Here is a 14,910-nt window from a genome sequence, read left to right on the forward strand (position 1 = left end):
TAATGCAGTCAACATCACAGTCACTAAGTGCAAATATGGGCTTTTAAGGAGCGACAGAAGCCAGTTCTCATTAGAAAGCGAGTGCACTGCATTTATGATGAGACAAAACAATGATGACATTGTGAAACAGACTACCGCACTGTTATTTATTATATTTTATCTTGGTTCCTCAGCTATTACATCAAAGGCAACTTAAATTTAATAATTTTAAACAAATTCTGCCAGAACCGTTATGACTTATAATTTACAAACAATAAATAAATAATTAAAGGAGAGATCTGTCTTATCTAAGACACAATGGGAAATTCACATTGTTCTGACCTTCTAATCCTTTCATTTAGACTGGTACTGGTCGTGCAGTTTAATTTATAATTTGTTAGACTTGTAAAAATTCTTTCTTCCAAACACTATCACATTTTTTATTTGTTACAAATTCAGCAAATATCTTCAGCTGATTCCAAGTATTGAACTTGTATATAGTAGGTGTTCACTGGAATAGTTTACAAAGACACCTTCACAACATCTAATCAAGTTAGGAACACTCTCAGAAAGACAGGTGTGTCATTCTCAAGGTTTACAATCAAGATTGGACGACTGTGTACCTTGTATTTTCGTGTATTTCATTACAGCAACGAGGAAATCACTGTGAAACAGCTACAAAACTTAACTTTTTTTTATTTCAATTGGCCCGAGAGGCAGTGTAGAGGTGCTTAATTTCAGTGTGAAGATACAAATGTGGTGTGAAGCTGGCATCTGTTCAGGTGTTGCATTGTCGACCAGGACAGGTGTGATTCTACAAACTAGTCATCTGACAATTGCAGAGCACAAAGAGCTTCCCTGAACTGCAGTTTGTTTTTGGGGGGGTTTGATCAATGGGTATTACAACACAAACACGCACAATCACTGGGAGAGACATCCCAGCCTCCTCAGGTGGAGGTAGAGTCACACATTTATGATATGCAATTTCCTAAAAAAAGGCTTTGATTTTACACTCTGGTTATAACTGAAGGTCATATTTGACTGCCCTTTGGTGCAGCTGGCTCCCTTGCTGTCAAACAAAACACTTGGATGGTTTTTAAAAGATAAAATTGAGCGTCTCGGGCTGATTAGAGTGTAAGTAAACAACGCTTTGTCCTCTCTCTGTAAAGGCGAGTGAGCAGCAGCCTTCTAAGAGCGTGACGGCAGCAGTGATGAGAGGGAGTTGGCATTTCAGCTGTTATAACAGACATCTGGCCCCTGCATACAGATGCATTTTTTCCCCTTTTCTGCAATACCAAGTTCCCACTTCCTGTCATCATCTATAAACCATTTGATTAAAAATAAAACAGCTTTTACTGACAGGTTTTTTTGCTTTTTTTGAAAATGTTAGCAGGTATGAGTAATTATTAAGTACTTTTCTATACAGGCTTCAGTGGCAGTACCTTGCATTGTGCATATATTATGCAACCGCTATATAATATACCTAAAAATGTCTTAACTCACAGACTGGCTTATTTACGCAGCTTTTTAACCATGTCATGGTCTTTCTCTTGAAGTTAAAAGCAGTGATTGAGCACTGAGATACAGATCAAAGGTCTCTGAACTGGATGTTTTCAACCTTAAGAATAACCAAAACTTGGGAGAGCAATTAAATTAAAGCTAAAATTACATATTTTGATTGCCTATGTTTAGGGTTGATGTCATCACGGTGACAATTGAGACCTCAAAGGGTTAAGGAAGCAGCAGTATGTGTGAGGAAAAAGGCTTGGATTGGTTTCTGGATGAAATCTCTGACAGAACCAACCACAGGGTGGGTGGCTGTCGACTATTTGGAGTGAAAAGAGAGCAGAATGAATAGATGAGTATTGTGCAATGACAAACCCACACTGGGCAGGTTGTAGGCGCGAGTGACTGCAGAACAAAAACATGTTGCTCTGCATCCAAAAGATACAGTACCTGCACTACCTCTATGTACAGTTATGGTTCAGGTAAAAAAGAACAAAGAGGAAAAAGTATGAGGTGCTGTAAAGAGAAGACCAAATGTTAATGCCAAATAGTGCTTCCACCAACATGTTCTAATCCTGGTACATAATATAATGTGATGTTTTCAGATGCCACCTGCATCTCCCCAGTATGCATAAGGTTTCCTTTGGGATCAGTGCCTTTGATGCACTGGCATCAGCGGTATTTGCTTATAAGAGATAACATTTTAGTCTTAAGTAGCATGTATATCGAGCAGGAGACCGTGGTTTGCTTTTTTGCTTCTTTTTCATTTGTTTTGTTTCACACTAAATGTAGGCAATAAATACTTGGATCATGATTTGGAGTAAAATCATCTCTCTTGATGGGAAGTTGGGATTGACAGTCAAGAATTGGGAGTGACACAAAAGGAGGCCTGCTGTGTAACTGAGTTATGCTTGCAGATGTGACAAAAATGGCATTTGTTGACATTGCAGGAAGGCGAACTAGCTGATTCTACAGAGGAGGAGCCCGATAGTTGAAGGCTAAGTTCTGCTCTGTTGCCATAATATGGTGCTATGAGATATTTAAGATATGATGGAGCTTGGTCATTAAGGGAGAAGGGTTTTATTTTGTATTCTGGATTTTACAAAAAGTTAGTGAAGAGATGCTTAAATGGAGAAATATGATTTTGTAGTCCCAGTGTTTTGGATCAACTGAAGGCTTTTCACAGAGCTATGGTGACATCATGATGAAATGAAAGGGTAATACCTCAGCCTAGAAATAAAGAATAATTAAACAAGTCATCCATTTTTTTTTATTAATTTATTTTATTGAAGACACATTTTTCATTGTGTTTTCATTCATAAGATCCTGATTGGTGCATACATGCATGACATCAGCTGAACCCTGCTCACTTCAAACTGATCAGAACAATAAAAATGGAGAGTGTGTCTTTTTGAGGAATTTCCACTGTAGCAATACACAGGCCATTTTTTTAAAAGTTATGTTTAACTTAAAAAATGCCAAGTTCAGTTTATAAGCCTTCATCAGGGAGGTTGTTTCTTTTAGATTACACATGAAAACTAATGCATTTTAAATGTCGTTTGAAAGTAAGTGCCTTGGAATACTTGTATATATTCTATATAAACTTCTCCTTTCCAAAGAGCATCTCAAACAAAAACGATCTGAATGCATAAAGCACTTCTCTTTAGGTCCATTTAAGCAGTATGTATTGTGGCAACTTAACCACCCCCGGTTCTTAATCATATTCAGTGGCCTTAATGCCTTTTTTAAATGCATTTTCTTATGTGCACGTTCTGTGGAGATGCAGGAAAACTGACGTAAGATGAAGGAAGAAAAGATGAGACAGTGAGACATTCACCTTATTCTTTCCTATACTGTTGCTGCATTAGATTGAACCTTTCCTACTGACAGACAAAAGTCCTCTGTTTCTTTAAGAGCTCCGCCTGTTCTTTTACATTTTTTTTTTTATCACTCTCAGTTGTGAATATTGTATCTCCGTGTTGAAGCTAATACAGGAATTAGCAGGAATTCTGGATTCAGAAGGATAATCCACTGCTCCCTTCAGTTAAATCCTTCTTATTCAATAAAGGCTTTGTGAAGAAGCTAAAGTAGAATACAATACAAAATACAATACAATACTAATACAATCACTATTTCTATAATCTTTTTAGTGTCACTCTGTTTACTTTTTGTCTGGGTTTAAATTGCCACAGCTTGTAAGGTGAGACCTGAACCCCCTGCAGAGAAAGGTGTTTGTGAAAATAATGCAATAAAAGGCTTAAGATTGTTTTTTTGTTTTTTTCCTTTCCTGGAAACAAGCAGCAGAATATTAGTATTCTGAAAATAGTTTTATTTACCTCATCCACACGTAGGTAGTTTTATGTACAATAATCATGCTAAGAACAGGCAAAAACAGGTTCGCCTACAGTGCTTAACAAATATGTGAGACCACATGTAATAAAAAACAAGAAAACAGATTTTTAAAAATCTTTAAAAAAAAATGATGCTATTTATTAGGCAAATAGCAAACTGAGTTCACATTTTTAAACCCAAATTTTATTCGGGTCCCTAGAAATCAGTCAAGCATGTTAAACCACTGGGACTAATTTTTATGTTCTGGGATGCAAGTAAATGTCTGTAATTTGGCATCTGAATGAAAAAATAATGTGCTATTTGAAATTCATGGATAATAACAATAATTATATTTTAGTTACAAAAAAGTAATTTCAATCAAAGAGCTACAGAAACAGAACTTAATTTTTGATAATTACCAGTACTGTTAATTTATGGCAGCTGTTGCATAAACCTTACAGTGTGTGGTTATGTGATTAATTTTTTAAGGACTTACCATTAGCTAACTTCTAACTCTGGTCTAAAAAATGTTTCTTTGATTCATATATTAAAAGCCACAGGTGGTAGTGATCCTACCAGGCATGTAATTTGTATGCAGAAACCCTGGATGTTGGTATGTCAGTATTAGTCAGCAGAGCCAGTATTGAGCCAATGTAGTGCTAATTGTCACTTTTATAGTTTAATACAGCTGAAACTGCGTTTAACGGTGATGTTTTCAAATGTGAAGCATGTATTGGTATGCAGTGGTACTGTTTTATAGCAGAGATTACTCAGTATCTTATCACAGGCTTTCTTTTTTATATGTCTAGGCCTGAATAGGTCATTGTTCCTCTGACTCCCTGTTGAAGTCTTTCATCAGATGTAGTCACGCTGACTGCTTACTTACTACAAGATCCATGGTAGTAACATTAAATGGTTTATAGGGAGAGGGAGAACTAATCAATGAGATCACATGCAGTAACCTTCAAATTAATGAAACCTGCACTCGTCCTCCTCTGGCAGCTCACAAACTTGTGATTTAAGTCAATTTAATTTGGTACACTTATTTGTATTTCCACTGTTTGTTTCGTATTCACTAGTCATGTCACAGGGCAGGCAGTGGCATCGTTATCAGTCACCTCCCCCACATAAACACACACAGAGGCTGTACCAAAGCCTCACACTCCAAGTCAACCACAACTGGCAAGAAAATGAGTTTTAGAGAGGAGAGATGACGGCTTCCTAAATGGCTCTTCATTGTTTGCTACAATCATCCACCAGCTTATGAGCTGGTTTATGCAGCGTTTTGAATGCTTGTCAAAAGTGTATTGAGATGGGGAGGACAACGCCGCCTGACAGCCTCTGAGACAAGTTGGCAGTTTTCATCAAGTGAGGAATCAGTGTGAACAGTCAGATGCCGAAAAGGAGTTATGTCATAACAACAGTCGTTTTCTCTCCAGAACAAATGGAGTTGGAACAGAATAGCAGCAAACCACACAGAGTTAGGACAAGCACATTAATCAGAATTTAGTATGAGGCAAATACAAACAAACCTGCTGAACTCAGGTTAAGATGCAAAATACAGGGAATAGCATTTCATGTTTTGTTTTATCTGCATCGTGCAGTGGAGGAGATCAGAAAGAAATCACCTCGTACAACTAAAAAATCACAGTACTTCACGAGTCCATCACCACCTTTGTCTTTGCTGCTGAACCTCTACAACCTCGGGACATCAACATAAAACCCTCATGTTTGTGTGTCTCCAGGTGAATCTAGGGAGTCACCAGTACCTGTTCACGGTTGACGCGAACCCATCCGAAATGCCGTGCCTCTGCCTCCGACATGACGTGGACGCTCTCGTTTGGCAGCCTCGTCCTGATCAACCCGGTAACATGTGGGAGCACATCGCCACATTCAATGCTTTGGGTAAGAGTTTAAAGTTGCAACACTTACTCTGTGAATTTCCCTCAATTATAGACCCACTAAACCCAAACACATAAGGAACACCTGTACAATTATCCTATGAGGCTACAGTGTAATGCATAAAATGCAGATGAAGGTCAGGGGTTAATGTTTACATCAGACATCTGAATGAAGGTAAATCTCATCTGTTCTCTCATGGTTGTTGGTAGTAGACAGGCTGGTCTGATCCAAAATGATCATTTGTTGTTTGCCACAACAGTCTGTAGAGCTAACGTGGGATTATATAAGGGGCAGTTCTGCTGAAAGGAATGCTTTGTTGATGAGAAGATGAGAGGAAAGCTCTTCATCTGTGCCGATCTGAAGTCTGGAGACAGATGGGCCAAGCAAGCAGAAGAAGACCTCAATTCTTGTTGGCAAACAATAGAAATTTGTGGCCACAGGAAGCACAGACTCATAGAAACTGTACAAATACTGGAGAGAACGCATCCTGATCTAGTAATTCTGAATTTCTGTCCCAGACTGCAGATGGTAGTCACTTCCCCTCGACAGCATGAATCCTTTCTGAACCAGCCTTCCTTGTCTCAGCAGTCCAGACTGCTGGTGTCAGTAGGTCTGTGATGGCGTGGAAACTTTTCTTGTCACACTGAACACCAGCCACAGCCTATCTGAGTGCTGTCGCTAACCAGCTGCATCCCTTTATGGCCTCAGTCTGGGGGCTTCCAGCATGACTATAAACAATGTCATAAAGCGAATTGGCTAAAAATGAGTTCTGAGATCTGTCATGGATTCCCCAGTCACTGTAAAGGAATCCAATAAGATGTGGTAGGATTTGAGGCTTTTAGCTGCCAGTGTACAAATCTGCAGTCTCAGTCAAAAGTGAAACCTAATTTATGCCCCCCTGGACTCAGGTCTGTTACATTGCCTCTGCTACAAAGTTTCCTGTTAACCTTTTTTTTTATTATTTTAATTTTGGGCAAAGAGAGCAGTTAAAGACATGCAGCAAGGGACAGCAGGTCGGACTCGAACTTCAGCCACTGCTTTTGGGCCGTAAGGCATACGGGCACCTGGTCAATCAGTAAACTGTACTGGTGCCCATCCTTTTTAGCCATTTAAGAGTGTTTGTAGTTTGAGAATTGACTGGATATTCAAAGCTTTTTCCTCTGTTTGACTTTCTGCCTGTCTCATCTGCTCAAAAAAGAAAAATAAGGCTCGGAACATATTGTTAGAGGAGCAAAGATCTGCCTCTGAAATGTGCTGTAGTCACAGTTTGGTCCAGCGGCTTCCCCCAGTGGGCTTCCAGCATTAGTGAAGATGGTTGAAACCCTGAGATCATCTCCAGGATCAAAACTGGTCACAAAGGCAGATTTTTGCAAATATCTATTTTTCATTTTGTAGCAGCATAGTGCTTTTTTTCCAATTATTTTTTAAAAGTCAGGTCAAGGCTCCAAAAGCCCAAAGGCGATAGAAGGATGGCGGCTCACAACAGTTTTTGTTGCTACATGGATCCTTTTAGTTCAGCTGGGTGTTTTTCCTTTTGTTATATTTCTTTAAGAGTTCAACATGTGTTAATTACATAAATAAAATAGCACTTCATGGATTTCATAAGCAACACACCTTAGTTGTTCACACAAAGCATAAAGGTAAAAAACAATATATACAGTGTTATCTTCATTTTAGATGTCAAAAAGTATTTGCGGCTCCCAGTGTTTTCTTTTGCGTGGAAACCGGGTCCAAATGGCTCTTTGGGTGTTAAAGGTTGCTGACCCCTGCATTAGACTGTTAAAGCCATCCCCTCCTATTCCTCGGTGTCAGCATCTTAAACCAAGTCAGCTCTATAGGAAAAGTATGGGCCCGAAAGCTGGACATCACCAGTTTGAGTCACCACTGAAGTGTTTTTTTTTTTTCTTTTATGAAGGTTTGGTTCATTAAATTTTTTTCAAATCGATAAAGAGATAACAGAAACAAGTTTTAAACTCAGACTTTCTCTTACTAGGAAGTCTAACAACAGTGCCCTGGCTACATTTAAGAAGTGAAACCTTGAACTGTTGTCTTGGAACTATTTTTCTACCTTGATCGGACACTGAAAAAAAACAACAACTGATAAGTTATTCAAAATAAAATTCTTTGCTGGGTCCTAATAAATTGTTTACTATTCAGTTTACACAAAGTGGTGTTGATGACAGGAAGTACAAATTGAACCTGGTTTTACAAATATTAGGTTCAAAGCAGAAAAAAGACAAATTCTTTGAAACTGAAGGCAAACAGGTCCCAGCATTTGTAGTTTTATACTAAATCTTCATACAATAGCGCTGCAGTGAATCTTTAACAGTTGCTGAGTTTCCGGTTTTCAGCACATCTTTCATGATAACACACTACAGCGCCTTTTAAGCCTAACAAATATGGTTATGTTGTCAAACCAACACTGTTTGCAGCCATTTGCCACTCGAGAGGAATAAATGTTGCTTCCCAGGCGCTTCTCGGGCCTGTTAACATTAAAACAACCTCCAGCTGTGTGTGAGAGGCAGAAACTGGGACGATGGCTAGCCAGTAGCTTCGGCTTTATATTTAATAAAGGAAATGATACTACAGTCAGGGCTTAGAGGAAATATTATTGTTTCAAATCCAAACAGAAATATCGTTTTGCAGAAAGAGTTGCTTTTATTCTGTAAAAAATCACCTGTATTAGCAGAGAAGGTACGCCACTATGTCTGTAGTGCAAAGTTTATCCCAAGATGTATGAGTCACAGTAAATGTCAAACTGATGTAAAACTCTATCTTTATGATCTAAAAAAAAAAAAAGACAGCATAAGATGAATAATTAATTTCACGCGCTGATAACTTTACATTTAAGTCCAGTATCACGCTGCTGCTGCTCCTGCTGCTGCTGCTCCTGCTGCTGCTGCTCCTGCTGCTTCACAACTTCAGAGGATAGACAACTAAATGACTGCTTTAAAAGTGTAGTTAATGATAACGGGGACGGCTTTGCATATAAACATTTTAAACTGCTCTGGATAATATACCTGAGTGTGAGGACTGCATCGTAACGTGTCTGTTAGCTCAGACACTCACCGATGTGCTGAGATTGCGCCTGTTTCCAGAGCCGCGTCTCTTTCAGTCTCCTGGTCTGTGTAATTTATCTCCTCACTTGTCTCTTCTCATCTTAAAACAACAGACACCTGAAGCACTTTGACAGCCGTGACTTCTTCATTTCTCTTTTGTTAAGAAGGCGCACTTACCAAACAGCACATTTCTGTTTGGAGTATATCATCCAGTTTTGGACTGCAGATGGATCCCTGGTGATATTTTCGGAAATTACCTCGATCAGTCGGAACAAGGCACAGAGAGAAACAGGACTCAAAATGTGGATGCTTGAGTACCAGAGATCATCCTTGTAACGTACTAGAAACGACTATGCCACACCACCATTAAATGTATTTACGTGAAAGAGTCCTTAAAAAGTTTGTTAATGTCTTAAACACTTCAGTTTGCAGAGGTAGGGGTTTTCCTGCAAAGAAAAGAGATAATTTGACTGTCAAATGCCAAAAATAAGAGAAGAAAAGAACTATGAAGTAAGGTGGCACAGTCTCTTTTACTATAACCATAACTACTATAATTATAGTAGCTATAACTATGTGGTCTTATAGTCTTTATAAATGAAAACCCCACAAGAATTTCCAGCACGCAGTGATGGAGTTTATGGCCCCGCTATTCATGTAAATGAGGCAGTACCACTGCGTTGTTATGGCCTTGCTTTGTAGTGTGACCCACCTGCACAGGCTGTTTTTCTTTGGGCAGATGGATAATGGTTTTGTCAAATAGCTTGAAAATAACAGACACTCCTGTTGGTTTAAAGCTGGTGTCCCTAAATGCTTATTGGTCAGATAGAAGGTGATTTAAACTTGGGACAGTGGTATATATGTGAGGGCAACGGTGCTGTTTTTGTTTTTATTTTCACAATAATGAAACCACAGCGTGGTTAATGTGTGCTTCCATTCCATGATTGGTGTTTTGAAGCTCTTAAAACCTCTTATATTTAACTTGCATATATCTGTGTGTGTTTGATATGTTTCCTTAGATAATACTTTTCAGAGATTTGAAATCTATAAACCTGTAGTGTGTTTAGTATTGATTGTGCTGCTTAAGGCTCTGCTACACAACACAACTACACAAGCTAATTTTATTAAGGACAAATGTTGAGCTGCAGGAGAGAAATTGCTGGTTTTGCGTTTTTGAACTGCTGTGGTGTCAGATGGGAAATCTTAGGCATGCAGGAAGTGGCTCATCAGATTGCAAGAGTGAAAGATGTTTTTCAGCAGCAGAGGAACAATAAAGTCTCACTGTCACTAATATCAGGAAGCAGATGTACAAACAATGTGTACATATGTGAAGGCGTACTGGAGCAACCTGGTATTTATAAGCAATTACACGCATTCACCTAAATGAAACTTTACAGCACTGTCTAACATTTCTAGAGTCATGTGGCTGATGTGATGAGACGATAAAATAAACGATGGTGGATGGAAACCTTAGGTGCAATTAGAGGGGCATTTAGTAACTCAGTTATTTACGAATAATCATGAACTCTCATTAACATCCAACTGTTTCTTTCTATGCGGTGGTCTTTTTACTTTATGTAGTTTATATAGGTAAAGTGTTTTCCAATGAAGAATTCAGCATTTTCTGTATTTGATTCTGATTATTAGGATGTCGCTACTATTGATGATTTTACAGGTTTACACGGCTAATGAAAGCCGGTTTGCTGCAGGTGCAGAAACTCACTGACACAGCTGAAATAGCTGTTTGTCTTTGCAGCGCTTCACACTGACAGATGTAATAGCTAGTGCAGCTACACGGACGAATGCAAACTGTGGGAGTGCAAATCAGGCCTGTGCACATCTCCCAGTATGAAAATGACTCGACACTTATAAACATCTTTATAAATCAGATGAGTAAGAATGACTGTTTCGTGCTTTTGGCCCAGCTCTTTGGTCTTCTTGAAGTGACCTTGGCAAATATGCAATTTCCAGTTCAGTGAAAGCAAATGATCAAAGACTTATGTTGTTCAAAGCTTAAGGAGTGAACCGTCCATCCATCCATTTTCTTAACTACTTATGCAGTTCAGGATTTTGGAGCCTGTCCTTGCTGTTGTCCTGGACAGGCTGCCAAAAAAGGAAAAGCTTTGTCAGTGTTTCAGCTTTTAACATGATTTAAAGCATCACTGCCAAACTAACTGACTTATTGATTAATTGTCCAAATTTCAAAGGGGGCATCTTTAAAGGAATTTAATTGTCTCTGATTTTAGATTCAAGAGGCTGAAACTGGAAAATTCTTTGTATTTACAGTAATTTGATAAATTACTTAAATAATGAATGAATCAGTGACTGTTTCTTTTCTTTCTGTTACATCTATTTAGACCTTTTCAGTATCTGTAACTATTAACTGAACATGTCTGCTGTGGTGCGTTCTCTTTCTAGCTAATTGAATTCTCTGGGTCATTGATCACACGTCTGCTTTCTGTATTGAACACCCTTCTAAAAACATGGATCTCTGAGGAATGTTTGGGGGGACTGAAATATTTTAGCTTCACTTGAGTTCTTATTCGTCCTGCAATTAGCTTTTTCCTCAGCTGTGTTTTTGTCATTGCTACTCCGGGGTAGATTTTTAAACCTCTCTTCACCCAATACTGTGATTTGGATCCGCGCCTGGAGCTTTGTGCAGCAAAACTATGCCATAGGAAAAACAAAAACCTTTTTACGCTTGGCTGTTAGATGGAGAGAGTAGGGTTATGGGTAGTGGCAGGTAGATTGATCCTGTAACAAGTTAGTTTCAAGTCCTGGACCAGCAGGTACGGAAAAGAGCTGCATTTCCCTCCTGTTCGTCCTAACAATAATTACATTGAATACAGGAAAAAAACGTACTGTGTAGAAACTCAAAACAATCTCATATGCCATATGTGATCTTTGTTTATCTGTAGTTTGGGGCGTGTGGCTCATAAGGGAAATATTTCCATTTGTGAGATTCAAAGATAAGACAGATTATTCACAACCTTTGTGGTTCTGAATTACTTCAGTTATTTCAAAATGTAAGTGCCTCTTACTGAGAATGTGCATTAAGTCAGAAACACATGACTGTGGAACAGTGTGTGTGTGTTATTCTCTATGTTCAAGCCCACGCCAGCAGCAGCTAGGCCAACCACATATCGACACACCGTGCCATAGCACTCTACAGCACTTCACGCCTGTGCTATTTCCAGGCCTGAAAGACCAAAAAAAAAAGATTTCTTTTCCTCTCACTAGCAGCTCCATCTCCTCGCTTCTTCAAATACTAGCTGTTGAGGTAGAGAAATACTCCAACAACCAGAAACAATCATGCCATCACAAAGATATTGTCTTAGAATTTAAGTAGTTGGTTTCCTCCACAGAGAGAAGGAGGATATATCCACTGTGACATCACCCTCTGGCTTGTGGCTTTTTAAGCCTCCACTATTACTTTATGACTTCTGCCATCTTTTCCTCGTGACTATATTTAGTTGAAAGCGTGGAAGTTATCGGCTAAGCCTAGCAAGCTGCGCTTATAAACTGTACCAGCGTACCCATAACTGTACCTTAGTTATCAGCCAAGTCCAGCACAGACACACCTATCTGTTTATACGTGGAAGTCGACACAGGATGTTTACTTAAATAAAATGGAGCATGTTAAACATAAACTAACAAATGATGCCAGGTGAACAGTTCATCTGAGCCAGTTTTTATAACCTGTAAGACCCACGTGAGCTACACCAGCTGGCCACCCTGCCATTTAGGCAGCTGTTGTCTAATGTAGTTCTGTAGATCACAGAAATGACTAACAGATAAATTAAATAATAGAATTTCACTTAATCTGAAGCACGGACTTATTGGATGGATATGGCCGACATGTCCACTTCAGTGACTTGAATTAATTGAGGTGAAGAGACAGCTAGTTCCTGCAACCTGAGACTTTTATCAAATTTAATAAGTAAGTTATTTAAAAAATGCTACTTGCACAGAACGATTTGCTATAAAGATGAATATGAGTTTTCATATTTTTGCTAACTTGTGTTTGGAGCCAGCCTCAAAGAGTCTCAAAGAGCCATTCTGCATTTTGCTACAGCTGCAGAGGTTGCTGTTAGATGCCATCAGATCACTTTAAGCTAATGTCAGCACATCGGTCAACTCCCCTATGGCATCTGTTGTCCCGCACATAGACGCTGCACTATGTGGCCCGCCACACTTTAAAGTGGTGGCTTTTAGTCTTAATGTTTCTGGACTGGTGAGTTTAAATTGTCTTTTAGAGTCCTTCTGTCCTAAAAATGCTGCTCATCCTTGTGGAAACCAAATTAGCTTCCAAGCAGGTATTAGTACTGCTGTCACAGAACACAGGACTATAAATCAAGCTTATCTGGAGTAACACTCTGTGTCCTTATTTCAGTGAGACAGTATAAAGTGAAGGTTAGAAACTGTCCCTGCATGTCTCTGATCTTATATTTATTTATTTTTGCAGGTTATGTCCAGGCATCCAAACGAGATAAGAAGTTTGCCACCTGCGCTCCAAACTTCTCCTACGCTTCACTGTGTGAATGTCTCCGCCGTGCATTCATCTACCGCCAGCCTTCCCCGGTGGAGACCGTCCTCTTCAACAGGAAACAGGGCCGTCAGGTAGGACAGGTTGCCAAGCAACAGGTGGCCAGCCTGGACTCCGACAAACCAATCCTGGGCTTCAGAGCGACCAATGAGAGACTGTACATCCTGACCTCCAGTAATCTCTTTGTTCTAAAGGTCAATAATAATTAGATTTGGGACTCTGTTAGATTTTCATCTCACTACCCCCTGAGAGCTCCATCATTCCACACTAAAGGCTGATTATCTGCTTGAGCTGAAAAATGATCCTTTGTGCTTTTTGTGCGGGATGAACCCCTCCTCGTGTTTCCCTTTTCAGATGTCTTCTGTGTGTTACAAAAATCTACATGATCAAGAAGTGAAAAATCATGTTCTTACAGAAAAAAGTGCAAAATAAATGTTTCTTGAATTGATTTTTTCCCTCTGTGACTGGATTACTGACATGAATGAGGCAGATATCACAGGGAGAAACATATTTGGACTATTTGGCTTCCATAACTCGACTTCTTTCAAACCACTCTGCGAATAAATCCAAAACATACATGTAGGTGTTTATTTTTATGTTCTTTAGGACATTTATGCAATTTACCTATTTGCAGTAAAATTCTTTATTTGCATAATGACATATATATATATAACATATGAATAAACATGTAACATAACATTTAATCTAAGTATTAAAGGCACTCATGCATTCTGCGAATTGTTTAGTGTTAGCAAATAGTTTTAGTAAATTATTATTAGTGTAGAGACGCAGAGAAACAAGGCACCATGAGTGCCATAATGTGTCAGACATCTACCTAAACATCAGCTAAACATCAGCTAAATATCAGCTAAACAGTGCAGCGATACTGGATCAGTTCAGTCTCATGTGATAAACTTCAGTGTTTTATTGTATCGATGCTCTGCTTCAGTTCTTCGGGTCTCCTTTCGAGCTCATGCAGCGTTACAGCTTTAGGTGCGGTCTGTCACTTTGTTTGTAGTTCATTAACTGACCGACAACAATTCTAAAAAAAACCCAAAAAAACAAGGATGTTGGTACACACTGGCGTGTTTAAGTCTTTGCTCGTTACATGTTGTGCTAACTTAAGTCGGACAACATACTCCTACACGGCTCAGTTTGTCACATAATCAGAGGAATGTCCTTTCTGTTACTTAAAATTTGAATTCTCATTTCCAGTAAAACTGATGGAACGTTATACTTCATCTAAATTCAGAAAACTTTCTAGTTCCTGTCCTGTCTCTGTCCTGAAGGTTTTTACAAAGTGTGTATTGCACATTCTTTCCTTAGACCATGGCGAATATACAGTAGATGTGTTTCCTCCTGTCAGTCTGATATGTGAGCTGATTCAAAAAAGATATACTCCCCTGTGAGAAAACTTCGATTTAAATCTATCAAATCAAATACAAATTTTGAACCTCGCTTTATCCAATAAAGATATTTCATTTATTATGTTATGTTGTGTAACATTTACGGTAATAATGTAATACAAAATTTCACTAAGACATAAACCATTAATCTTAACAGAGAGCAGCACAACCAAAATCATTGTTA

General features: G+C 38.8%; 1 protein-coding gene across 2 annotated transcripts in view; it reads left to right on the plus strand.

The window, feature by feature from the left end:
• Positions 1–13,926, plus strand: part of nudcd1 (NudC domain containing 1) — a 60,546-nt gene extending 46,620 nt beyond the window's left edge. Inside the window, exons 9-10 of one of the 2 annotated variants that reach the window (XM_086280581.1) lie at positions 5,562–5,721; positions 13,240–13,926. In XM_086280581.1, coding sequence (XP_086136707.1) covers positions 5,562–5,721; positions 13,240–13,529 — 450 coding nt within the window. In that variant the 3' untranslated portion in view covers positions 13,530–13,926. Of the gene's footprint in view, positions 1–1,148; positions 1,321–5,561; positions 5,722–13,239 lie in introns of those variants that run through there. The other variant, XM_086280582.1, reaches the window with a different exon arrangement.
• The last annotated feature ends 984 nt before the right edge of the window (positions 13,927–14,910 follow it).

This window comes from Aulonocara sp. 'chitande type north' Nkhata Bay, linkage group LG22, assembly GCF_057382095.1.
Source record: "Aulonocara sp. 'chitande type north' Nkhata Bay isolate Kocher_YH1m ecotype deep benthic linkage group LG22, A_spYH_male_GT1.1, whole genome shotgun sequence".
Classification (NCBI taxonomy): domain Eukaryota; kingdom Metazoa; phylum Chordata; class Actinopteri; order Cichliformes; family Cichlidae; genus Aulonocara; species Aulonocara sp. 'chitande type north' Nkhata Bay.